The following is a 27,655-nucleotide window of genomic DNA, read 5'->3' on the forward strand; positions in this document are numbered from 1 at the left end:
TTTTTTGTCAGTGGGCCCTGGGACCCACTCGGTCAGCTTAGTTTCCTAGGCCCGTTCGGTTTAGAGCTCGTGTGTTACGTTTTTCAGTTTCGGTGGGTTTCACTTTACCACCTCAGTTTGTCAGTTTATCATTCATCGCAGCACCATCCATTTAAGTTTTCATCGTTCCGTTATTTTATTGTTTTTGCCTTGTCGTATTTTCTTTTTTCTGTTTTCGTTTCATCGTTTTCTGTATTTTATTTACATGTAGTTTCACCATTCGACACTGAAAGCAAATAAACCATCGATTTGCATACTCTTCGTCTTTCGGTTGAACACTGCGCTGAGAACGCGACAGTAACAGCTTTCTCCACACCACTGTACGTGAGTAATAGACTTGGGTTACCTGAGATTGTAGAATACTGCTGCACAGTGAGTTCAGTGATCTTCAATTTTCTAATAACCAGCCAATCAAAATACAGCTAAAAAGTTGAGTATTTCACAGAAATGATATCCAACAAACAACATTCCACAAAACATCAATTTAATTAGGACAAAATAGCCACAAGGAAACAAAAAACTGGAAGATAAGGTAGCTTATGGCAGGTGTACAATGTAAAAAGAATCATTACAATCTCATTTTCATCTCTCACTTTCACAGTTAAAGAGATCTGAAAGGATTTTCCTCCTTATTTAAAAATAAATAAAACAAAAAGAAATTAAAAACTGAAGCTTATTAAGATTTTAACATTTTACTTGATAATGAGGTCATGCAGACTTCGAAACGTCGTAGTTTTTTACCGTTAATTTTTATCATCAAACTTATTAAGATTGCTCCAAAATTTATTTCTTATTTTTCTTCTTGGATGCTTCAATCAACTCCCTGAAAAAAAAAAATTTCGAGAAATTTATGATCTATTTAACAAATGGTAAACACCACAGCGTACACTATTGAGTTATGGATGCACGCGGGAGGTTGCTAAGCACGAAAGAAGCGTAAGAGTCGCTCGAGGCAATAGCCGAGGGCGACTCTAGCTTCTTGAGTGCTTAGCAAACCTCCCAAGTGCATCCATAACTCAATAGTGTACGCTGTGGTGTTTACCATTTGTTTTATAACATAACATTGATACATTGTTGCTAAAGAGTTCCCTTTTATCCAACAAATCTTACGCGACCAGAAAAAAACGAGCGCGCGCGGAAAAATAGTCTTTGCATTTGCTCACGTCAGCAGCGTACACCCAAGGGCAAATGGGGGACGCTAAATTGACCAATCAGAGCGCGCGCTTTACTTTGGTTATGTTATATATCAACTTATTATCATAATGCAGCCCTCACTCAACTCATTCCTGCCAATAATTTAATATATTACCTAAGAATTTTTATGTGTAACCTGAAAGTGTGATGTTGCATAACGGCAACACAGAATATACATCATGTCACACCTGGAGTGATGATTCTTAACAACCAATATCTAATTGTTAATTCTCCCCTCTAGCTACTGTGCCTATCTTCTAAATTAGTTACAATAATTTGGTGTTAGAGTAAGACAACATATTCTGTCTGAAAAGTCATAGATACGTATGATGCACGATCCTCGCAGTAGAGAGCGCTATTTATGCAATAGCGAAAATCAGACCTGAAAAAAATCAGGCCTGTACGGGATTCGAACTACTGACCTCTGCGATACTAGTGCAGCACTCTATCAATTGAGCTAACAAGCCGGGTTTATTACGAATCAACTTAACTGCCTGCTCCCAGTTGGCTTGTTAGCTCAATTGGTAGAGCGCTGCACTAGTATCGCAGAGGTCAGTGGTTCGAATCCCGTACGGGCCTGATTTTTTCAGGTCTGATTTTCGCTATTGCATAAATAGCGCTATCTACTGCGAGGATCGTGAATCATACGTATCTATAACCGCAGTTCAAAATATATGAACTTCAGAAGTTACGTGTTACTAACTTCTGGGTTACAATAGTTAAAGGTAAAAATTTAAATTAAGAAAATTGAGAAAACAAATGTGTTAATTATCTTTGTTACCTCTTTCTTTTAGCGATATGTGTGTCATATTTTGAAACAGTTTTAATTGCTGTTCGTGATGGAGGGGCCTTGGACAGTTTCTTTCTGGATTTCCTTAAACACAAAATGAGGCACATTAAAACTGCTCCACAGGTCTCTAGTTTGATTTTTCAAATGGGACTTGGATTCATGGGACACCCACTGGATCAGGGCCAGTGTCCCCTGAATTACTTTTGGTTTGACTTGGGATGAAATCATCTAAACTATTGACCTTTGGCAACCATTTAAATTGGTCATCAAATGATATACAGTATAGTGAAAAGATCATGTTGAGAAAGCTGTCATCATTGTGATGAATGTGAACTTAATCTTTGTGGGTCAGTCATGTTTTAAGTGGTTATTTCTCCCCTGAATGGAGGTTAAACTAGGCTTGGGACCCAGAAAAAGTGTCCCTTTCCCTGAACAGAGGTGTCCTAGAGGAGAGATTCTATAGTATGTTGTTAACAACATTGCTGATCCTGGAATTATGCAGGACCTTTGTCACATATGGTCCCAGTATATATGGCCTTGCCATTGAGTTTTCTGTATCTCACCTCCAACAGAAATAGTCTGATGGTCTCATGTCCTTATGGGGACCCATGAAATGCAAATACCATATTATCTTCTCTAAGTTCCGAGTTTTTAATAAGTCTCACCTGGCTGGCTTTTTTAACTTCAGCATCCAGTCTGGGATTTCACATCCAGAACTCTTCATTACATTTGCAATACTACATGACAAAACCAAATCATACCCAACAGTTAACCCTTTAACTCCCAAGATCTGATTGTTAATTCTCCCTTCTAGGTGCTACCTATTTCCTTGTAAATTAGTTACAAGAATTTGTTATAACATCAAGACAATGGCCTCTACCTGACAAGTTTGAGTATTTTCATTACCTTTTGGCTGGATGATGTATGGATATTATTGGGAGAAGTTTCATGTTGATCACTTCCGGGAGTTAAAGATTTAACAATACTTGGCAAGAAGTCAGGAAGAGAATTTATTCAAATGCAGTGAAACGTTTCATGAATCTCAGATAAGACCTAAGAATCCACATAACAATTTTTTAAAATTGTTGAGGATGAACCCAGTACACCCTCGCATCAGTATGCAACAGTTTCTACACTTGAATTCTGAAGTGAGTTTAAAAGACCAATAATGTTTGTGAAGTAAAGAAAAACTATATCCGTATTGCATACCTGCGTAAATTTGTGGCATCATCTTCAGTGAAAAATGTGATAGCTTTTCCTGGTCTACCAGCACGACCTGTTCTACCTGAGGACACAAGAACAGATTTTTAATGAGTTCGACTGTCAGTTACCAAGACTTCATCGGCAATTCTCCCTTCCAACACCCTCTGACAAGTTGACGAGTCTGTGTGATCAAATCCATCTGCTTTTTTTCCAAGAAAATGTACTGATTTGTTATCCTAATGTTACATGTTTATCACTTGACACTTCTGCTATTTTAAGGTCAATAGCTTATCTTCCTTTGAGAAGAAGTGGCGTAGTAGAAGCATTTACCGTCAGCTGGTGGGTCGAACACTATCTCGAGACCAGCTCACTGAACAAGATGCAAGTTAACTATGATTCATTAATGGTCACTTGGGCAATCAGCCAAACAAATCAATCCCTAAATCACTTCAAAATAAATTTTGAGTTGGAGTTAAAAAGGAAAATCATGGCCAACACTAAATAATGTGGTGTCTTTGACAGAACTCTAATGAAGGGTTTTTAAAATATTTCATACCTATTCTGTGAATATAAGCCACTGATGATGTGGGAAAATCATAATTAATCACTAAATTCACTCCTTTAAAGTCAATTCCACGGCCCATGAGTTCAGTTGCTATAAGAACCCAAATCTGTCAAACAAAACACAAAATAAAGCTACTGAGTTGAAGCTGTAACTAATTTTGAACTCATTTATTTTTAATTAACCTTTTACACCTTGCATAAGTATGCATATTTTCCATACTGTTCTCTGTACATTTCCTAAGAGGTTGACATGGAGAATTTGTTAAACAATCAAGAGTTTCTTTTGTTGGTGATTACTGCCTTTATTCTCGTGATCTCATTGTGTGATTCAAGGAGTGATGCTGTGAGGTAATAAAATCGAGCAAGATACACGTTGACATAAGAAACCAAATCATACACACCTTTCCAGTTCTGAAGCACTTCACAACATTGTCTCTCTGAAAAATAGATATAAAGGCTTAGTATACCATATTTAAGAGCAAGCTTCTCCTCGAGTCAAAAATGCAAAGATGGGAGCTACGGAAAATGAAACATCATAGTGGAGTCTGACCTGTGCTTGTGTTCTTTCTGAATGGATCACATCCACATTGATTCCATCATAAATAAGTTCATGAAACAGTTCCTTGGCTCTATCTTTTGACTGCACAAATATTAGCATTGGGGGTTGGAAGCCCTGTTGGAAGAAAATAGGCTTAGCTTAGGCATTGAAAACCATCTGACATTAAGTCACTTCTTGTTATTTTCAGAATTGTAAATATTTTGAAGCACTGTTAAATGGTTTATGAAAACTTTGGTTTAAAAACATTATGAAGTATAGAAATGATCCTTGCAAGTGGACTGAAATTTTATCAATTGCACAAAAGGAGCCTGAGAAAAATTCGGGCCTTGACAGCTGTTTTTCAGCTCACATGTCTCTCCTGCAATCAGATATTAGTCTGGTGCTACTACAAACTGAGCTTCAAAGCCACACATTGGGAAGAATGGCAAATTTTGGAGGGTTCTTCTTCCCTAAAGGAATTATCATCATTATTATCATTATTTTATCATTATCTTTGATTCTTATGAGTAAACTTTATCTGGTTGCTACCCAAAACGTCACACATTGTCATTCCACATACTCTTTTCAATAACTGTGGTCATCTGGAAAATAACCATGATTGTACTACAGCAGAGACCTCTATCCTATCAGTATACTGGTAACAACAGGAGATTATTCTCCTCGCCTTCTGGACAATATTGAGTTTAGGAGCGTGCTGTTGTTACAGACGTCTCTCCCTCAATTTTAACACCTAACTTTTATGTTCATTTTACACACTCATTCCCACCCTTGCATACGCTTTGTTCCTTTTTTACCCACTGATCACGAGATTGCTCATCAGTGGAGTGGGAACCCATTTTCATGGGATCCCATATATCAACACCAAAGGAAGCCACAAAGGTTGCTAGTGAAACTACTGATTAATATATTTAATACTATACAAACAAATAACCATGACTGTACTACAGCAGAGACCTCTATCCTATCAGTATACCGGTAACAACAACAGATTATTCTCCTCACCTTCTGGACAATATCTCTGACAGCAAGAAGTTTGCCAGCCTCCTGTCCAACAAACAGTAACTCCTGCTCTACAGTCTGGGTTGCGGAGTTCCTGTTTGAAATACATTAACATTTTGTACATAACATTGATTTTGTTTCTTCAAACAACTGAGAAAGCCCCAGCTGTCACTGCTAATAACTGCAGACTATTGCATGGTACATTTTATCCTTTCAAAACTTTAGGTCTCTTATTCTCCTCGTCATTGACGTCAAAATTGGGAACATTAAGGGGGTAAGAATTTACGGTTCTTGTCAACTCTAGCTATGGTGGTTATCCCCTTTTAAAAGATACACTGTTTTATTGTTTATAAATACATACAATGTAGTAAACAGTTTTATTGTATATATAGAATATATATATAGAGGCGGGGGGGTCCTGCACACGTTTCAAGAACATCAAAAAGTAAACATAATGCATCACCAAATATCAGATAAACAACTTTAAGGTTTACCTATCATAGAAAGCAAAATATATTCTGCAGTTCACAAGGTTTAAATTTCTTATTTTCACAGGTCATGAAAATTAGAAACACTTGACCCTGCATTGCACTAAAACCTCTTTCAGCCCCAAAATATGTCTAATAAGCAAGAAACTGTGCCATATTTAAAAGGATATCTTTGGAATTTTAGTGAAAAAAATAATTTTCTTTAGAAGAATTACAAGGATCTTGGATTATTGAAGATTCATGTGGAGTTCTGAGATTGTTTGACCCATTGACACCTGAACTTCCTGTAACCACCCACACTGGACAGAGCTGAATAATGAAATGCTACGTCAGCGGATATGCCGTCAACAATGCGGGCTCAAGTGTCCTAGGTCTAAAATTTAGCGAAATTAGTGGAAAAGAATAAGGGCTGACCTTTAAAACCAAGGAACTCTATTTTCGTCGAAGGCACTTTCTTATTTTCAAAGGTTAAAGGAGAAAATTAATTTTTTTAAATTTTTAGTGGGTGTACCAAATTTTTGGAGGTTGTTCTGTAAATGAAAAGTGGCAAGGAAAACGACGCCTCGAAACAACAGAATAGGAAATCAACCATGCAAACGACTCAAAATCCGTGTTTCCGCAGCAAAACCTAGCGCATGCGTATACGTTATTCAGCTCTGTCCCCACACTGTGTGTTGGGCTTGTGTGAGAACACTTCCACCCCTACCTCCCCTACTGAGTAGAATTTTGTCCCCAAACTTCCTCCATTGCTAGGGGATCAATAGGAGAAAGAGAGAGACATTCCATTGTCGCAATGCTTTTTACTACTGTAGGCAACTCATTAACAGTTTATTACTGTTTTAAGTTTTGACTGTTGCAAATCTTATGGTTTGTTTAAAATGGAAACCTAAACAATACCTGATGCCAATTGTAACTTGAACAACATTGTCCAGGTGAATCCGTGCCCATTCATCAATACCATTGGACATAGTTGCACTGAACAATGCTCTTTTTACTTCGGGTTTATCACAGGCTTGATAAATGGTGGCTATCTATATTAGCAAAACAAAAAATTTTTGAGGTGCACAAGTATGAAAGATGGATGAAATTTCTTACAGGGCTTGAATTTAATTTTTGGATCACTAACCCTTTGGGTTAGTAGACATCATTTTAACTAACCAAATTATAAAGTTTGGTATCCAAGCTCACAAGTTACAATATCTCAAATATTGAACATTTTGATAATAATGACTAGGACAAATTAAAGAGTAGCTAAAATTGCAGGGTGACCTCAAAAACGTTGACAATTATGCACCTATTTTATTTCTCTCTCGTTTACCACGATTAGTCAAGAGCAGTATATCTACAGCACATTCTCTAAAAAGAGTTAAAATTGACTTAACAGCTTGACTATTCTAATTTAATTCCTCCGAGAGTCGGCTCTACATGCTCTTTGGCCTGAGGTCTACCAATATTTAATTATGTTAGAAAATTTTACTAACCATGTTGGGTTAGTTGGACAAATGTTTAGTAACCAAACGTTGAAAATTACTAACCATTGGTTAATGGGTTACCGTTAAATTCGAGCCCTGTCTTAGTGAACAAAACATTGAAATACATATATCTCACTTGTTCCCTAAATCCATCCTTGCCTTCTTCAAAAAGTTTATCAGCCTCATCAAGAATTAACCACTCCACACTGCAACAAAAGCAATCCAAACACCATGTTAGTGAAAAGTTATCTGCCAGTGCTAGCATTAGTATTTTTTTAAACTACCATTTTTTGACTTAGGTCAGCAAGTGGTGACTTTGGAAAAAGGTAACTTGAAGCCTTAAAAGGAAATATCAATATGTTTGACTTTTTTACAAGACGTAAAGGACAAAAATGTGACTTCAAAAAAGGCTTTCAGTAGAAAAGGGCCACAAGAGATTTTATCACAAAGTCTACCACCAACAGACAGTCTGATAGCTGGTGAGAGATGTTTCCTAATATGTATTTCTGTTTCACACACTACAATGCCAAAAGATAGAAGACAACTGCTCTTGCAGGCTAGCTTGTGGCTTAATGGGAAGGGGAAATTGAATCAAATAGTTTGATCAGCATCTCTTTTGAGCCTTTGAACGAGTTTTGAACTGTATTTGCAAGTATACATGCTGGTCATTTGCCTTTTTCTAATCTAATTTGATTCATATTATATAATACTTTCATTAAGAATTTTGGACCTTATGTAATGTGAAACTCAGACATCTGTGAACATCACAAAAATTTAAAGTATATTATTGTGCTTTAAAGAAAAAACCAAGAAGGTATCATACAACTCAGTCAGGAATAGCAGTGTGTTAAGAGTGTGTTGACCTGTCCTGAGCTTTAAGGAGATTGGTCAAAATGAGTTAAATTTGTTTTTTTTTTAATTTATTGAACCTCTACCTGACATTTTTCAAAGGGTAGATTACACTATCCACTGTATGGATAAATCTCTATCTGGTGGATAGTGCTGCATTTTTTGCTTGGATAGTGATTTATCATTCTGTAAGATAAAATTGTCCGCCCTTTGAACAACTGGGCACTATTGTTTACTGTACTGTACAACTGATAAACTTGAAGAAACTTACTTATGAAGCTCAATTCCTGGTGGATCCTGAGACAACAGGTGCACTAATCTGTTTGGTGTAGTCACTAGAATATCTGAAAGTAACACTGAAAAGTTATCACTTAATTCTCTCTTCCAGCTAGCATACTTTCCTTCTAAATTACTTTAGATAATTTGATATTAAATCAAGATAACATCCTATACCTGAAACATTTGTCAATTCTTGTCACTCGTTTGCTAGATTTAGTTTTGAGATTATGATGAAAAATTACATTTTGATCACCTATAATTGTCAAAGAATTAACACTGACCCAAATCAGTTTAAGAGAGGTTTCTTGATGTGAAAGTAAAAATTTTGTGTTTAGCTAGAAATGTTTAGAGTTTACCAAAGACAGAAAAGCTTTTTTTTTATCTTACCAAACCTCTGAGAAGACTTTGATCCAAAACTGTTTGAGGAAGCTTTGGCTTTTGTTAAAAGATGAATTCTGAACTTGCGGCCATTGGACAGGTGACAAAATTCATGGTAAATCTTCATATATTTGAGAATAAATGTAATTATTATCATTTATGCATACTTATCTCATACAATTATTTTAACAAACTTGTGAGAACAAATTCATAATTTATGGTAAGTTTGTTTCTACATGTCATCCAGATACTTTCCCTGTAAATTAGTTAGATTCCTGTCTGCATCATCTATTTCTTCAAACAACCAGATTTCCATGCTATCAGTGACTTCATCAATAATGTTTCAATACAAATTATAATTTCTGGACTATGTTGTAGATTTAAATGTTATATCCCTTAAAACAATTTCAAACTTGATTGGATGGTATTTTTCTTTGCTCAATCTAATGATTCTTGTTCAAAGGAAAATTCCTTCTCTTTTCAAACTAAACTTCATTAAAAAGATTTTGACCAAATTTATCTAACCCACAAAAGCTGAATGACCCCCCAAAAAAAAAAGAAGATAAAATTCAAACAGATGATGAAGTTTCTTAAACGGATAGCTCGAACGGTTTGAACGGATGATAAATATTCAAGAACGGATAGCTTGAGGCGTTCAAACGGCATGCCAATCCAGTCGAACGGCCGATGAATGGCTGGTGAACGGCTATCAGTTTAAAAACGGCTAACCGTTCGGAACGTTTTCCCGTGAGAGGTCACAAATGCTATGTAGATTCAATACTGATTCTCTTCCTGGGGTACTTGCAATCCATAAGAGAGAAAATCTAATAATTATGTAATTATCATCATCATGATTATTATCTATATTGACTTGTTATCATTATATTTATCTCATAAAATAGATAATTATTATTATTATAATAATAACCATAATTCACCTGTTGTGCCAGTTCTCTGGTTGGAGACACCACTACTGCTCTAAATCCCTTCCTTCGAGAAGACTAAAAATGAAAGAAAAGTATTGTGAAAATGCAACTGTTTGAAGGCCTTCTTGAACAGACCTGACTAACATAACATAATAATCTAATTCAAAACACCATAACAAAAAGGATGCTTTTAGACCACAGGTGATCGAAATCTTATAGAGTTCTTTTCCTGAATCAATTTTTTGATCCCCTATGATTGACTTCTACAATCATGTTGTCTCATTATATTTTAAAAAACATACTTTAAATAACTTAATTACCTTCAAATGATAAAGAATTGGTAAAATAAATGCTGCTGTTTTCCCTGATCCAGTAGGAGCACAGCATAACACCTCTCTTTTCTGTTATGAAAATAACAGTAGCAGAAATTCTTTACTATGAATAACTTTATTACTGAACATGTACACAAAAACTTTGTTACTGAGCTAAAATAAACCCTAGAAATAGACTAAGCATGTCAACCAAAAATGAAACAGCCATAAACTTCATTATATACATACTACAGTTCCCTCCTATTGACTGTCGGACAACTGTTAACTAACTTATAACTGGCATGCTACCAACAAGTTTCCAGTTAGCTGGCAATGTCCAACATGCAGAGAGAGAGAGAGAGAGAGAGAGAGAGAGAGAGAGAGAGAGAGAGAGAGAGAGAGAGAGAGAGAGAGAGAGAGAGAGAGAGAGAGAGAGATGTTACTTGATAAGATACATCTTGCCATCCATTGAAGCAAACATGTCCACGGAGCTTTGGACAGTAAATAGGGTAGTACCAAAATTGTTTGCGACAACTTACTGACAGATCCCCAACAGATTACCAACTCTCAGCCACCAAATTTTGGCTGAATGTTGGTTGACTGTTGGTCGACTGTTGGCAAACAGTTGGCTGACAGGTTATTTCCAGGGATAAGTTCTTCACAATTACCACTGATAGTGGACCACATTGCACCAAAACATACAATGACTGTGTAGTGAGTGAGTGAGTGAGTGAGTGAGTGAGTATGGGGTGTGCCTTTGGAAATGATATACTGTTTTATAGCAAGTACTGGTTCATTTAAGATGCACTTACATGAATCATAAGAGGTATAGCCTGCATCTGGATAGGAGTGGGTTGATGATAACCTCTCTTTGTTATGTTCTCGATCATGTAAGAGGCTAGTTTATACCTGCATAATTACCATATCATTAAATCAATACAGTCAAACCTTGATTATTCAGACTTGTCAGGACTAGATGAAATAGTCCAGATAATCGAAGGTCCAGATAATCGAGGGTCCAGATAATCAAGGGTCCAGATAATCAAGAATACCAATATTAATGAGGAACAAAAACTGATTAAATTAATAACGGGACATTTAATCCTGAAACAAAACATTTACAAATCGTTTTGAGAAAGACATGGTCTACCTCTTCACTGGTGAATACAATGTTGAAGTAAATCAGTAATTTGTCTTAAGGAAGAAAGTCACCTTTACTTCACTTTTCATTGCTGTAGTTTTAAAAAGAGTATGGCTATGGATCTTGATCATGACTAATAAATATTCCCGAAAAAATTGAGACTGGAGAAAAAGTTTGGATAATTGAGAAATCTGGAAAATAGAGGTCCAGATAATCGAGATTCAGCTGTAGAAAAAAAATAAATGCAAGTCCAATAATTTCATTGTGTAAACTGATTGTCTGGTTGAGATTGGTACTGAGAGGGCCTGTTGTCAGTTGGGATGACTGATGTTTTGAAAACCTTGGTCGGAGTCATCATCAGAGTTGACTTCTGCCGAAGTTATCAAATTGTTGGTCATTACTACGGACAACAGTCCTTCTCAGGATTACCATCAAATGTTACTCCTAGGTTCAAACATGTGACTTCTCCCTTTAATACCCATACGCTATTAAATCAACAGGTAATGAGAAAATTCAAACCTATCAGGTAGGAGTTGTAACCTTGATCTAACTCCAAATTCTTGAAACTAGTTCACAAGAAAATGTGTAGCAGCTAGAGGGGAGAATTAGCGATCAGATCATTCATAATAAAAAGGGTTAGTTGAAAGTCAGGAGAGTTGTGGGACATACAAACTTTGTTATCAAAGAAGAGGGAAAAATGATTAAATCCGTGTATTAGTGCTTCAATTTGACTCTAATATTGTTACTGACCTTTCTTGTAGTTCTGAAAAATTTTCTGCCAGATCTGGAATATCAGAGCCTTTCACATGTATGCGATTTGCTCGCCTTAAAGTATTTATCTGTGGATACCAGAGAATTAAGTACCATAAGCATTTATTTTCACACTCATGTAATTGACTTAAAAAAGACCAAAGACAAAAAGTACTAATTAAAAGTTACTTAAATAATACTTTCTGTATCTTTAATATTACATACTTAGGAAATATCTACAAAATGTTTTTTTTTTAATCAAAGATTTAGAATTAATTCTCCTTGTTTCAAACTTATTACCCCTCATTACCTTGAATAGAAAAAAGAAAAATTAAAATTTCAGCAACACATAACTTTTAATCTTGACATTTTAACATTTAACATACTAGTTAACTTAACGTAGTTTATAACACAAAAAACTTTTAATTACCTTTTCTTGATGAAGTTCCGCCAATCTTTCACTGGATTTCTTTTCATCAACATCAGCATTGACATTTTTGTTTGTTTGGGAAGTAAAAATTTTAACCTTTGAATCTGACAGAGGTAGACTTCCTTGAAGATTTTCATCTGATGGCAAAAATTATGTTTCATGGTTTAACTGAGTAATTTAAGATGACTACTATTCACCAAGAACACCTGCCATTATACAGTGGAATGAGAGCTGAAAGCCTGAAACCACCATTATGGTCTAAACTAGACTCTACATGGTCCTACTACTACCCATAACCCTATAACTCCCTACATCTGATTGTTAATTCTCTCCTCTAACTGCTATTCTTTTCCTTGTAAATTAGTTATGAGAATTTGGTGTTGGATCAAGATATCAACTTACACATAAATAGGACAATCAAATGACATTTGGAGGGTATATATATATCTTATTAACCAAGCACAAGGGCCATACTGGGAGAATATTGGCCCGAGGTCTTGACAGTACGGACCAAGTGCAGCAAGGTTTGTACAAAAAAGACCGAGGGCCGATATTCTTCCAGTATGGTCCTGAGCAAGCTTGGTTAATAAGAGATTTATCATACGACTGAAGTTCAAAGGAACACAAGTGCGGTATCATTCGGGACCATTCGGGACAGTGCCCAGTCCAATACTGAGAGAATATTGACCGGCAATAAAACATTTTGATTGGTTGATTTTAGTTATTGGCCCTCTGACTGCCCGAGTTGTGTGATAAAGTTTATTTGTGGCCTAAGTAGCATCATTTACACCTGAGCAGAGCAAGGGTGTAAATGATCCTATAAGGGACACATATAAACTATATGCCCCACAAAGGTCATGTGATTATCTTTATTATTCATACACAAGACCAAATTGGGCAAATTCATTTAGTAAGAAAACATTTTTAGTAGCAAATGCCATTTACAGCTTGCACTTTGCAATTAGGCCCATGAAAAGGAGTGTTTTAGAGTCAGGGTAGTTAAATGTCATTTGGCTGCATGTTATGGTAATAATAATAATAATAAGTTTGAAGATTCTCATTTCCTGTTTGCTGGATAATGTATCAATAATATAGGGAGAAGTGTGGAGGCGTGGTGGCCTCATGGTTAGTGCGCTTGACTCCGGACCGAGTGGTCCCGGTTCGAGCCCCAGCCGGGACATTCTGTTGTGTTCTTAGGTGAGACACTTTACTCTCACAGTGCCTCTCTTCACCCAGGTGTATAAATGGGTACCGGCAATTTAATGGTGGGGGTAACCCTGCGATGGACTGGCATCCCATCCAGGGGGAGAGTAGAAATACTCCTAGTCGCTTCATGCTACAGAAACCAGAGTTAAGCACCGGCCTAATGGGCCACTAGGCTCGTAAACAGACTTTACTTACTTTTACTATAGGGAGAAGTAACGTGTTAATTACTTGTGGGAGTAACAGGGTTAATTTAGACATGATCTAGCCAGTGAAAGAAAAAAGCAAATAAATGACATAACTTCACCTGCAGTTGGGTCTCTTCTTCTTTTCTTTCTCTTCTTTATTTCTAAAGTTTCCTCTAGTTTCCTGCATTTTGATTTGATGTCATCATCATCACTCCTCTCAAGTTCATGATCTCCTCTAAACTGACTGTGTGTGTCTTCTGTTTCTCTCAAAGTTCCAAAAAAGTCAAGAGCTTGTGCTGCATTTTCAGTGTCACATGAACCTTCACTGAAAGCCTAATGACATGTTCAAACAGAATATCATTCTCAGAGGTTGAAAATAAAGACATTAGGCCTTTGACCCTTAGAGTGACTGGCATGTAATTTCTCCTTACAATATCACCTCTGAATCACATATTAAGGTCAGGAGAATGAAGAAAATGATCACCCACTTAAGGAGCTCTTAATTGATAAACAAATTCTCCTTGTGAGTCCCTTAGGAAATATATAGAGAACAGTATGGAGAATATGCATCCTGATGTTAGGATGTAAATTAAGGGTTAAATTCTCCTTAAGCTCATCATTCCCTTGAGATTTAAAAAGTATGCCTTTCCCATTCTGTGAATGTTTATGCACTGTGTACTGCCTGAATGAATGAATGAATGAATTCTTATTTATATTGCACCCTTTCTATACAATATTCAAAGGTGCAGTACCCCCTATTGATTTGACAGACACTACACAAAGATAGACCACAACACCGGGCACTATGTGCCTTACTCTTTTCAAACAGTGTGTGGGTTCTTTAACGTTCCACAGATTTTTTTTTATCACCTACAAGGACTGGTGAGACGGGACCTCCATTTATTGTCCCTCTCCGAGAAGACTAGAAAGTCTAACCATTTGCAGATATTATCACAAAGGCAGCACTTTCTTCTCAGTTATTTAAAGACCCTGAGTGCTGGTCCGGCCGGATTTGAACTCACAACCTCCCGCACAACAGTCCGGCACTCTACCAATTGAGCTAACCGGGAGGCGCGCCCTTCCCTTCAAAACAAGCTCAAAGAAAGAGGGGGGTGGGGGGGAGGGCTGTACACAACTTAGACCTCAGCAGCAGGTCTTACATTGGCTTATAAACAGAAGGGCTTCCATCCAAGACAGGTTACTGCCTGATCAAAAGTAAAATCGGGACAAGCTACAGCAGTATCTAATTAAGCTTGAAAAAGTTACCATAAGTCAGATTTATACTCTGGGGAAGCTTCTATGGAAGGAGACTTACAACAGAAGGGTTTGTAAGCAAGAGTGTAAAAGTCAAAGTTTACCGATACTCCCAAATTTGTGGCTGAGTGCAGATAACTGATCTTAAAGTAATTTGTTTGTATCAACTAAGATGAAATTGTAAATTGACCACCATAATGAGTGAAAAGGCTAAAAAGTCAGAAGTTCATTCCTTTTATTCACAACGCTTAGAAAATATCGGGACCCAAATGATCCAGTAAGATCATGGATCACTTCATGTGGACCTCTGCCAACGTAATCTATTGCATAACTTGCACTTACTTAAAAAAGATCGACATTGGCGAAACAGGAAGACAACTAAGTGACTGATTTCGAGAACACCATCACAACATAAAAAGGAATGACAAGGACACATCTAAACCAGTTGCTAGACACTTTAATTTACCTAATCATTCTTAGCAACATATGGCAATCTGTGGTCTTTCCTGACATTTAGGTAGCTCTGAAAGCTGCAAAACTCTTGAACAAAAGTTTCTCTTTCAAATTGGCACTCTTAATCCCACAGGTATCAACAAACATTTTTCATTCTACTAATTTATTCATGTTTTTCTTGTTGCCATGTTCCTACTAGTTGTGTTGCTCCACTTTCTGCGCATAAACCCACACACAACCCACAATTCCTCCATTCGCTCTGACAAAGGGCTAATGCTCAAAATATCAAAAAAAATTTATTAAAAAAAAGCCTCTTAACTCACTGCAGTGGCCAATTTTACAATTTCAACTTAGTTGATTAACCAAATTACCTTGTTACCTCCACTGACGCAGCACCACAGTTTCTTTAACTTTCACCCTTTACTCATTGATCTTAAAGTAGTTTATGGATCCCTTAAATACATGTACATTTTGTGCCTACATGGAGCATGTAAACTGTAAGACAAAGGAGAAGGCATTCACAGGCATCGAAAGGAAAACTTCTAGGGTCTCATTTTCGTGTTTTATTTAGATGGAGTAAGTTACAAGCAACAAACACACAAGGTAAATCAGCTGGGTTTGAAGATCCATGCGTGTGGTTTAGTCGATAATTTCAGTGTGAATCATCTAATCAATTTTAAAAGGTAGATCATCGATAACCTTAAAAAATGAATTCTATAAAAACTCACCTGAATCTTTTCTGATACATTTTGATGTTTTCTTTTGTTAAATTTCGCTCCCACACTTAATCTTTTGAAAAGGTCATATGTGTCCACCATGTTGGAAAAGAAGTGCAAACAACAGCGGTATCTACTCGTGTCAATAATTCTGTTATGTATGAAACATGAATGAGCCCTCTCCTCAGGCCTATGAGCGTGCTCGTCATAAACAAGTGATTGCTAACTTTTCCTCGCGCTCGGCGAAAGTAGTTCACTTAATACACTCTATTCAAGAACATTTTTAGCTATTCTACAGGATCTAGGGCATCCAAAGAATACGAAAGATCACACCACGCAGATCTTGTTTATAACCGCCAGTATGAGTGCATGAGTACGAGTTTGAGTGCAGATATGAGCAGTCCCTCTATTTCGGTGAAGTCCGTCGCCTAAGGGAGATGACAAAACGCGGAGCCCTGCTCCATGGAGTACCCTATGGAGTATGGTTAGCCAAATGTTGCAAAATTCAACAACTTGCATATTTATATTCAACAACTAATATTTATGCTCAACAAAATATATTATTATTCAACAGTTTACAGTTATATTCAACATTTTATATTTATGTTCAACGACACGCATTTTCTTTTCATATTCAACCAAAATTATTTTAATTCAACAACAATATTTATTCAACTTCAATAGCTATATTTATTTTATTCAACAAAATTAATTGTTCAACTTCAGTTCAAACTTTTACCCAACAAAAACAATGATTCAACTTCATGATAACGAGTTGTTTTTGTTTTTGTTGAGTAAAAAGTTTGGACTGAAGTTAAACAATTAATTTTGTTGAGTAAAATAAATATAGCAATTGAAGTTGAATAAATATTGTTGTTGAATGAAATAAACTTGGTTGAATATGAAAAGAAAATGCGTTTCGTTGAACATAAATATAAATTGTTGAATATAACTGTAAACTGTTGAATAAAAATGTATTTTGTTGAGCATAAATATTAATTGTTGAATATAAATATGCAAGTTGTTGAATTTTGCAACATTTGGCTAACCATAATGGAGTACCTTAATGGAGTACCCGTAAAAGTCATGTATTGGTCAAATAAAATATCTTATAAACATGGTAAATCGTTTAGATGTACATGTCCTAAAATATTTTGAGCTTACCGGCTCTCCGAATGTCACAGTTCGATACAATCCAGTTTTTTGGGGGACAGGTGACTAAGGATCTCAGTCTTACTAGCTCTCCCATTTTGGTTTTACCGCTGTGTAATGAGTCCTTTGATGGGAAGACAAAAAACTCCATGTGATAAACAAAACCCACTGTTTCGAGTTCTGCACGAGGTAAAATATTTAAGCTTTCTACATTTCCCAAATCATAGTCTCCTCGATTAACTATGCCCAAATCAACGGCCCCGGTCGGATTTATTTGCCGACCCGTCACTGTTTTTTTTTTTCGTTTGTTTACATACGTCAATTGTATTACGCTACAAATAGATGGGTGAGGAGAAGCTCAGTTTAAAGATATGGATTACCTTTTTTTAAGTCTTAACCTACAAATTTAAGCTTGTATCCTCATCGCTTCGCACAATTAAGAAAGCAATGAGGCCTTGTGTTATTAATGGAGCGCAACACCTCACAGACGCCACGCATAAACAGGTATTATGAAAGACGTAAAACCCGTCGCAGAATGAAGGATGTCCGTCCTTTTGGCCTCTTTAAGATCATATGAAAATAGATGGAAGTCGGCCTATTAACGATAACGTTCATGGATGCTAGCTACGTTAAAGCTTTCCGTTGGAAGTGGTCAGCAGTTTAATGTTAATTTCAAGATGGCGGTCAATTCGTGTACTACATCGAACGGCGACGATCAGAGAGCTGACAAGCTCAAAATATATCGGGATGTGTACATCTAAACGCTTCACCGTGTTCATAAAGTATTTTATTCGACTAATACATGATTTTTAGGGGTACTCCATTCAGGTACTCCATTGGGTACTCCATGGAGTAGGGCTCCGCGTTTTGTCATCTCCCGTCGCGTAGGACAAAAGAAGGAAAAAATAAAGAAAATTCAATAGAAAAATTGCCTTTCGCCTACTCATCTCCTACAGTTCCACGCGGCGTGCTAACATCAATTTTTTTTCCGCTGATTCTTTTAACTCGCGCGACCGTGATTTCGCCGAAAAAGAGGAGACAGATAACAGTCTACTTCAGTAATAGGTCATGCACCAAATTGCTGAGCGATCCTTGACACCGAGTTCTGGATCATCGATCTAACGCTTGGTTTACGTTCTGCGCTCTAAGTATGAAACCATTGTTTGTGAGACTTGATGTGTGGTTAGGGGCGACTACCAGTCAAGGATTTCAAAATACCAAATGATACTATTCGATCAGAACATTCCAAACAACATCAGGTCGGGAAATAATTGAAAAAAAAACTTTATTCCGCAGTCTTAAAGTTGTATCACAAATTGTAAAACCTAGTTATAATCACTTCTATTTACTCATTCATCAACCAGCTGACATTTCATCTCTTTTTTTTCTTGTTAACTCCTAAATGAACACAACACACAAACGCACTAACACAAGCACCAATTTTCTGTCGGAAATCAACCTAAGACTGATATTCACCGCGACGTTCTCATTAACATTCCCAAGGTACCGGCCCTGGGTGTGTGAAGAACATTGGAGGGGAACCACTCACGGTCGATGTCCTTTACAAAAAATTGGTAACTTAGTGAAAGAAATTTCGTCAAGAGTTTGCCCATTTTGAAAAAAAATGTCTGCACTTTCTTCAAATTACATTACAACATAACTAAAGCAAAGCGCGCGCTCTGATTGGTTAATTCAGCATCTACTATTTGCCCATGGGTGTATGCTGCTGACGTGAGCAAATGCTAAGACTATTTTTTCGCACGCGCTTGTTTTTTTGTGATCACGTAAGATTTGTTAAATAAAAGGGAATTCTTGTTCCAATGTATCAATGTTATGTTATAAAACAAATGGTGAACGCCATAGCGTGTATTATTGAGTTATGGATGCACTTGGGAGGTTTGCTAAGCACTCGCCTCCTGCGACTCTTACGCTTCTTTGGTGCTTAGCAATCTCCCGCACGCATGGCGTTCACCATTTGTTAAATATGCCTTTCTAAAACAAAATCGTAAAACTTTGGCTTACAAAACTACTGAATGTAAGGGTACTACTACATGTACTGACAAGCCTCTTTCGAAGGTCTTCTCTGGTCAATTGGCTGTGACACTGATACGTCCAATTCTTGCCACTAGAGCGCCAGCACTCGTGTGGCAAAATGGATCCATTTCATGCACATAATCATGACTTACTTGTATCTATTTATCGTCTGTACCACACTTTCATGGGGTTAATTATTGATCTTGAGCAAAAAATACCCAATTAAACTACACAGATGACATCTAAAATCTGCTTTCCAAATCTAACCACTCCGCCTTAAAAAACACCAACGGTGTAACAAAAAGTAACTGATTCCACTCCCAGGGGTTTCAATACTCCCCGAGGTTTCAATAACTACCGATGATATGATAGACGCCTATGCCGTAAGGCGAAACCCAAACACGAGAACATGCTCGCAGGCTCAACAGACGGTAGTGAGGGGTCTTAGAGGTTATAGGCAGAGGTAGACTGCTACTAGCCGGCTTTTATTGCCAGGAATCACAAAGGAAAGAATTCAACTGTATATCGAGTGCGAATGTCGAACCACTAAGAAACAATAAGTAGCACTTAGCTGGGGCGGATCCAGGATTTAGTCAAGGGGGGTTCGGAGAATTGTCCGAGGGCATGCTCCCCCAGGAGATTTTGAAAATTAGGTCTTCGGAAACATGATTTCTAGCATTTTGAGGGAAAATTTAGGGGGTTCGACCGAACCACCCCTGGATCCGCCTTAGCTTGGAAACATCGGGTCAAAGTTGGGTCAAGATCAGAATTCTATTGTTACTCTCACTCACTCGACAACGTATGTGGCTTCGCCATTTGTAGGAGGGAGTGGCCACAAAAATAAGAAAAAAAGAAAACAGCAATTTGACAATGGTTGTAATGTATATGTAGAGGTAGATGCGAAACAATATCACTTAGCATCGTTTTCAACTCGAAATTCCACGCAAAATAGCTGGCTTAAATAACCAATCAGGATGCGAGATTTCATTCAGTTATGTGATTCTTTGTTAGATAATAGCTATGAGGGGGTAAATTAGCTGAGGGTAGACTAGCTTTTAGATAAAAACTCACCAGCGATTTAAGTGATTTTCGATTAAGCGTCGTAAACAATGCAGTATTGCAGTGGTTTGCCATCCTCTTGATCGATCAGTCACAAAAACAGAACCCAGCTGCGACTGGATCGCTCGCGTTTTATATACCGCGCTCCAGAGTGCATTGCGCACTAATCAAGATGGCGACGGCAGGAAATTTGAAGTAGGTGTTAAACCCTTCTTTGGAAAACGATAAAAAAAAAAAACAGATCGCTTAAAAAGGCAATTTTCTTTTTACCAGATCTATTGAGAAGTACATTTGGAACATTTTGAGCGATATTGGATAAAAGAATAGAGGTTCCCTGTTAGGTAGTCTTGTTTTTATTTTGAGCTGTCTTTGCCTCCTTGCGATCTTTTACTTTCATCTGATTGGCTGTCATGATTACTTTGGTTTTGGTTTGACGAAACTCAATCGATATGCGCAATAGTTAAAACCCCATCCACCCCTCCCCTCCCCCACTAGGCTTAGCCACAAGTTGCTCGGCAACTTTTGAGATTTTCGGCAACTTTTTTGAATTTTGGCAACTTTTAGAATTTTCGGCAACTTTGGGCTTTTTGAGGTTCGATAGACATTTATTCAATTTATTCTAAAATACAATAATTAGGGTCCCCCCCATGGGTTGATTTTTGTGGTGCCTTATCACGAGGTCAGTAGTATCACGTTGCACGTTTTTCGAGATGGCGGACAATTACAGTGATTCCAATACATCGTGGAAACACGTCACATGAAAACTGTATTATGTGTGTATATAACCATGTTTTGTTCATGTCATTCTGATAGACTATTTGTTGATCAAGTGAAATGGAAAGAACCTCTGATATCATCATTGAACTTTGACAAATAAAGTTTTGATAAGAAGCAATGTGCGAATTTTTAATCTTTAACACCCAAAAAAGGTACGAAAAGCAGAAAAATTTTGGCAACTTTTCGGCAACTTTTTGGAAATTCAGCAACTTTTCGGCAACTTTAAAATAAAAAATAAAATAAAATAGCAAATTTTTGGCAACTTTTAGACACTTTTATCGGCAACCTTTTTTGGGATTCATCGGCAACTTGTGGCTAGGCCTATCCCCCACCATGTTATACGTGCTAATCGTTAAATATGCTTCTTACTAACAGAGGTTTGTGTTTCCAGAACTGGGCACTTCATTACGCACTCGTACATCTCTTCAAATTCCTCGATGAATTTTTCTGTTAGTTTACCGGGATCACAAAGAACAGCTTTATCGGACAACACGCTCATGCGCAGTGCCCCTGCATAACTGAATACTGCAATGGACATGCTAGTATCGCTGACCAATGGGGGCCAAGCTATGGCGGTCCTCACTTCCTTCCCATTAATTTCAAATGGCGTCAGAGGGCCGGGCACATTGCTAAGAATCAATGAGCAGTGACGCTTCAGCGAAAACGACGAAAAACGGCCAATGAAATCGGGCAATCTTCCTATGATGTGAGAGTAGATGAGCCCGAAGACTCGCCAGTCTGACGAAGACTTCAAGTTGTCCATTCTCCTTTTCGTTTCTAGCAAACGCTTGAACGGATCAGCCAGTCCCACGGGAAGGTTGTAAAACATGCCAGTTGAGTGATTTTCGAGCGGTATGTTGTCACGTGACAGGACTTTGGGAGAGCGCGTGTTGACGGTCACGGCGATCTGAATGTCATCTGGGTGTTTTGCACCTTCTGATTTGAGATAACGACGCAACGAACCCGCCAAACAGGTTGAAAGAACATCATTGACAGTCGTTCCTAATTACAAACACAATTTTAATCTGATCAGAGAAGTTTAAAATTAAAATATCGAAAGTAATCCGAGACTGCATTGGTTTTGTTAGTCTTCCCTCTGTGATTGATCCAGAAAACTCGTTCCACTCTCTTAACCCATTACACCCTTACATCAGTATGAATATTTTGAGGAGAAATTAGATAGAAGTCACGGTTTTCCGCGCTACAGTGGGTTTACTTATGTAAATAAAAATTTTCCCCAGCGTTAATTGCTGTTCACAGTTCACAAAAATTAACGCTTTAGAAAAAAGAGTCGGGTGACATGAAAATGGCTTTAAACGCAGTTTTGATAAACGGTTGAACTTAATTTTTATAAATACCCTAATATTTACGTGAATGGTATTTCTTAGCTATTCCGCCAGTCTGTTTTGACCGTGCGCTTGGAACGAGCTGAGGTGATGGAAATAAAACTGCTACGTTAATGCACAGTATTGCGATCTGGATGGAAAGTATTTCAACCTCTAGCGTGTAGAACAAGTGTTCATTTCTGCGTGTCTTTGCAAGCGAAAGACGCGCGAAACGCACGTGGTGGAAGAGGAAGAGCCCCTTCTCTCGCGCTGACTAGCCTTACACGTTTTTCTCGCTCTAGCATGGCACTTTCCTCCATTAGCGACAAAAACGCCAAAAAAAGAGCCCTGTTGTGCAAGCTTCAAATGCCGTCTAGCTAAGCCAATCACCTCAATACAAGAAAATAGTCAATGAATTGTCTATGTTTGGTCACCTGTTCGTATCTTGATCTGCTTCACGTGCTCCAAGTCGATAGTCTTTGTCCAGCTGATACACTTCTCACCAGACATCTTCGTAGCAGGGAACGGATTATCAGCGGTGGAGAGTGCTACGCTTAGAAGAGCTAACGGACCGGTTAAAATTGCTTTCCATACCTACAAAATAAAAAGGGCGACGAGAACATGATATAATTCAATAAGTATCGAAAGCAAAGTATGATTGTAGTAATGTTTTGCACCTTTCCCCCTTTTCAAAACTATTTGAGAAATTTTAAATTGATTGTCAAAGTGATTCAGGTTTGCTTTAGCTTTGCTTTACTTCGCTTTGTGATGAGTCTAAAAAATAACTCGTGCCGCTCTCTCAACAAATCAGATGAAAAACTAAAACCAATCCCAACTCGGTCAGTCGTGTTCTCCCGCCCTTCAAGCAGATTTTGCTTTTAATTTGAGTCCCTAATCCTTCTTTCAGATATCTACTGTCATTCGAATGGGCAATTAAGTCAAACGTTGCTTTTAGTTTAGCAAAACACACGAAAAAAGCTCCAAAAAACTCAGTTGTGGACATCTCAGTATGATGTAGGGCTTTTTACCAAGAGAAGGCACTGCCACCTTGAAAACTCCTGCAAGCAAGTCCTCATTTTTAACGCTGTACGACGCACGTTTCTCCGCCAGCGGGAAGATCTCAGACGAGTCAAGGAGAGGTTTGCCGGGGATCTAGCAATCTAATAATTATCAGTACCAGACCCCTTGCAGACCTCTGACCGGCTCGCGTTGTTTAAGGCCTCATACTTTCCCGCGGGCGAAACAAACGCTCGTGCCGAAACGCTAATAACGTGGGCATGCGCGTAGAGTACCTTAACCAACTTTCTTTATTCTAAAGAATAACCAGTTTTACCTGTTTTTGTTTGTCACAGGGGGTGGCCACAGGTTTCTGGACACGCAGCAGCTCTGGCTTTTTGTCCATTAGCCTAGCGAACAGACCAACCATAGCAAACCCGTCTCCTATTGCATGATGGATTCTCATACAAATTGCAGTCTGATCCTTGCCAGGGAGGTCTAGAGGCATCACTAAGATCTCCCAAGGAGAAATATCTTCACGCATCGGTGATGAAAACTGCTCACCCAGTACCTTCTGTAATTCCTCTTCGTTATGCGGGCCACTGCCTTCTGATTGCCTCACGTGCTTGTTGATATCAAATTCCGGCTCGTCTTGCCAAATGTAACGCCAGTAACGTTGAACAATACGTTGACGCATGCGCACGTAGCTAGGTTCCTCGACATTTTCTACTACACGGGACATTATCAGTTGACGGAGCTCTTTCATATCAATTGTCCCATCTAGCACAAATAGACCGTTGATAAAATTTCGGTTATACTCTGTCTCATGAAGAAAGGGTACATCATTACAAGCCAACAACTTCCCCAGTCCCCAGTAAGTGATGCAAATCCCTTGGAACCATTTCAGAATTCTGAACAAGAACCAAAACGGCAGCGCGAGGATGGCGAACAGCGTCCATACTAGGATAGCAGAGAAGCACAAAAGGGCGTAAAGAAAAGGTGGAGCAGACTCGATGTATTTCGAATAAAGATTCATTTTGGGACCCTGATCTTCAAGCGTTAGCGTGTAGTGCACTCCTGTAAAAAATGAAAAAAAGGATAAATATCACGAATCAAGAATCCCAGTCAATTAAGTGTAGAAAACCAAAACCAAACCAATCACAATCAATCAAAACAAAGACTGCAATTAACCACAGAGAACTTAAAGTAAAAACAAGCAACCTGCTCAAAACGCGGGAAAATGCGAATGACCGAGTTAAGTGGTTTTAGTTTTGCACTTGCTTGGCCGCGATGGTAGCGCCTATTTTCTAAAAATATCTCAAAGCGATTTAAAAACCAAAGCAATCCAGGATCACTTCCGACACTCAATCGAAAACTGTCTTAACCGGAGCTTACCTCGGTTTCCATAGCATAAAGACCAAAAGAACCGGCTTGTCCTACACTTATTTAATCTAAAACTATACCAGCTTTCTATCACACATGCTACAATCTGATTGGCTTCGCTACTCGCTAACTATTCCGTGATGGATGATGGGTAATTGTGTAAACGAAGGAAACGCAACCACGAGCCTGTCTTGTTGGTAAGTTTTAAACGACTGTTGCATTTAAATCAAAACAATTTTAATATCCGCTCTTGCAATTGATTTCTATGCGAGATAGTTCTTTCGGATTTCACCCTGGTCAATTATCACGTCCTATAAAACGGAAAAACCATCGTTTGTTTAACTGGTAAACCCATACAAAATTGATACGTACTGTGTTTTGTTTTCAATTTATTTATAAAGGGAATAAATCGCAAAAGTTTTACGTCTGTGAGTATCTTCCTACCACAGAGGTTATGTCTGATTTAAGCTTTAAATGCTTCAGATTGTTTATCACACGGTCATATGCGCCGCTATCTCGGCTACACCACAGGTGTGCTGTCAGCTCTCAAGGTTAAGAAAACACAACCATGGCAGCCGGAAGTTGTAGTTGGTCAAACAAAGAATACGGTAGACACTTTAACAGCAAGGCAGTAGCACATTTAAGAAGTTATTGCAATCTAAACCTACTTATATCCTTTCCTCAGCGAGTTTGCTCCGGCTATCTCTTCCCTAATTATGAGGAAAAATTGGATGCTAGTCACTCTCTCCGAGGTTAAAGAATTAAGGTGATCTCCTTCGAGAAAATCTTAACCCTTTCAGGAGGGTCTCAATGGGGTTTAGTGTTTAATGTTATTTGCCCATATTTTTAGTGTTTACTGTTAAATTAGCCATTTTTCTGATGTTTACTGTTCTTGAAAAAAAATACTGTTTAGTGTTTGAAAGGAGATGCCAAAGTTCTTTGAGCATTTTCAAATTTTATCTGCTCTTTTAAATTCTACAAGAAAATCAAGAAAATCACTCGCGAACGGTGAGCCAAAGCTGAAATGCTCTTGTCTTCATTCTGGGGAGTACTGGGACGAATCAATGTTTACGAATGTAAATGCTTATCTTAAAAACACAGTCGCTGAAGTAAGGCAGAACCATAAAATGAAAGAAATGGCAGCAACAAATGGCCCTGAAGGAACTATTTCCAGCAAAACACAGGAGTCAATATTGGTGCTTCTCGAACGAGGTATGGAACAGCTACGAGATAACGATAAGAATGTAAACGAGAATCTTCGTGACATTGACCTGCGTACGCTGCTAACAACCATAGGCGTACGGGCACCTTTGGACTTGGGGGTGCCGTGACTTCCTTGCCCGAAAAAAACACGCAATGCCCGAAAGGGTAAGGGCTGAAATCGGGATGCAAATGAAGACGTTCACCATTTTCCCATCTAATGAAACTGCTATCATTGAAAGCTGTCAATAACTGGTAGTTACCAGCTAGGTGACATCAGCTCGTATTATGTGATACTTTAATACTGAGATTTACGGATGGAATCGATCGAATAGAGTAAACGAATTACTTAATGGAATTTGTGTAATATTTACCTTTCGCCTTGTTGACCTTGACGGCCGCTTGACCTTTAGTCACCTAAGTTTTTCACGTCTTCTTGAACCTTTCAAGTCCACGGACTTCACAACGAAACGAACGAACTTCAATGAGGAAACCTAAACCTTCATGTGAACTCGTCAAAATGTTTTCCCGCTCTCGGCGAAATTGGCGCGAAAATTAGGCACGAACTGCAGGAGATGTTACCGAAACAATACACTTTACATTTTACACGATATTATTCAAATTACGACATCTCTGAAGACATCACTTTCGGGCATCTAATCACCTGAAAAGTAATTAACTAGAAACTTTATTCACGACTTTTGGAAATCACGCCAACGGCATTATTTTATAATGTTTTCTCCCAAATGTCATTGCCTGAATCAAGAGCGTTTTGCCCGAAAATTACATAATTTCCGAAGCTGGGTGGGGGGGCTGCAGGCTCCCCCTCCGCCCCGTACGCCTGCGCTAACAACTCAGGTGGAGAACCATGCAGTCTCCCACTTAAAAAACGAGACTTGCAATTCTCTTCAGTATGCTCAAGACTTCGGAAAATTTCAAAGGAATCTTTAAAGAGAACAACGAAGTGGGGTGCGAAGTAATTCACATACGAGAAGTCTTATTATCCGGTGCCTAAATCCAGTGCGGAGTTACGGGATGTACATTTGATGAAACCTCCTCCAGCTGGTAACAATGATCCCAACATTGAGGCAGCCATGAAGGAATTAGTTGACAAGTATCGACCTGTCAGGCAACGGACGGTAAGAAGCGAAACAAAGGACAAAGCGGCAGCCCTGCCAACCAGTTGTATATTCCAGTACGCCATCGTGTACTGGAGTAACATTCCAAGAGGATGTTCAAGACAATCCAGGGGCATAGGCAATGAAGAACGAGTCGACCAGGATACAAATATTCCACGAGCTACAGACAAAGTACCAAGAATCACCTTTGTTGACGAAAGCATACTTGGAGTTGTCGCAGTTGGTGACGTGATAAACCTCCCCGAGCAAGAGGATGAATTCGACACCAACTTGGAGAGCGATGCGGACAATGATACAGACATAACTTTCAACAGATGTGGTCGCGCCATCCGCGCTCATTTCCGCCTTGATCTTTAGAAACATCTGGGACTATCAGGACAATCAGGACTATTCAGGTATGGAAT

At 38.2% G+C, this 27,655-nt stretch overlaps 2 protein-coding genes and 1 pseudogene across 7 annotated transcripts in view; 1 reads left to right on the forward strand and 2 right to left on the reverse strand.

The window, feature by feature from the left end:
* Nucleotides 1–678: 678 nt before the first annotated feature.
* LOC111333033 (putative ATP-dependent RNA helicase DDX52) lies at nt 679–16,349 on the reverse strand. The gene is made up of 19 exons (XM_088743584.1): nt 16,199–16,349; nt 13,883–14,096; nt 12,373–12,509; nt 11,943–12,031; nt 10,864–10,960; nt 10,061–10,141; nt 9,753–9,815; nt 8,824–8,935; nt 8,429–8,501; nt 7,445–7,514; nt 6,734–6,867; nt 5,352–5,442; nt 4,341–4,463; nt 4,192–4,227; nt 3,783–3,897; nt 3,233–3,308; nt 2,689–2,760; nt 2,015–2,107; nt 679–862 (listed from the first exon to the last, which is right to left on the reverse strand). The coding sequence occupies exons 1-19, from the start codon at nt 16,286–16,288 to the stop codon at nt 823–825; spliced, it is 1,806 nt and encodes a 601-aa protein (XP_088599710.1). The 5' UTR covers nt 16,289–16,349; the 3' UTR covers nt 679–822.
* Nucleotides 16,350–18,606: 2,257 nt separating this feature from the next.
* LOC111333028 (uncharacterized) overlaps nt 18,607–27,655 on the reverse strand; it is a 19,618-nt gene continuing 10,569 nt past the window's right edge. For all 6 annotated transcript variants that reach the window (XM_022938544.2, XM_088743066.1, XM_088743063.1 and 3 more), the window contains 3 exons: nt 23,867–24,606; nt 22,968–23,127; nt 18,607–22,210 (listed from right to left, as the gene is read on the reverse strand). In XM_022938544.2, coding sequence (XP_022794279.2) covers nt 21,561–22,210; nt 22,968–23,127; nt 23,867–24,565 — 1,509 coding nt within the window. In that variant the 5' untranslated portion in view covers nt 24,566–24,606 and the 3' untranslated portion in view covers nt 18,607–21,560. The remainder of the gene's footprint in view (nt 22,211–22,967; nt 23,128–23,866; nt 24,607–27,655) is intronic.
* On the forward strand, nt 26,009–27,608 carry LOC148717974 (uncharacterized; annotated as a pseudogene).

The sequence above is a fragment of the Stylophora pistillata genome, chromosome 13, assembly GCF_964205215.1.
Source record: "Stylophora pistillata chromosome 13, jaStyPist1.2, whole genome shotgun sequence".
In the NCBI taxonomy this organism is placed as follows: Eukaryota; Metazoa; Cnidaria; class Anthozoa; order Scleractinia; family Pocilloporidae; genus Stylophora; species Stylophora pistillata.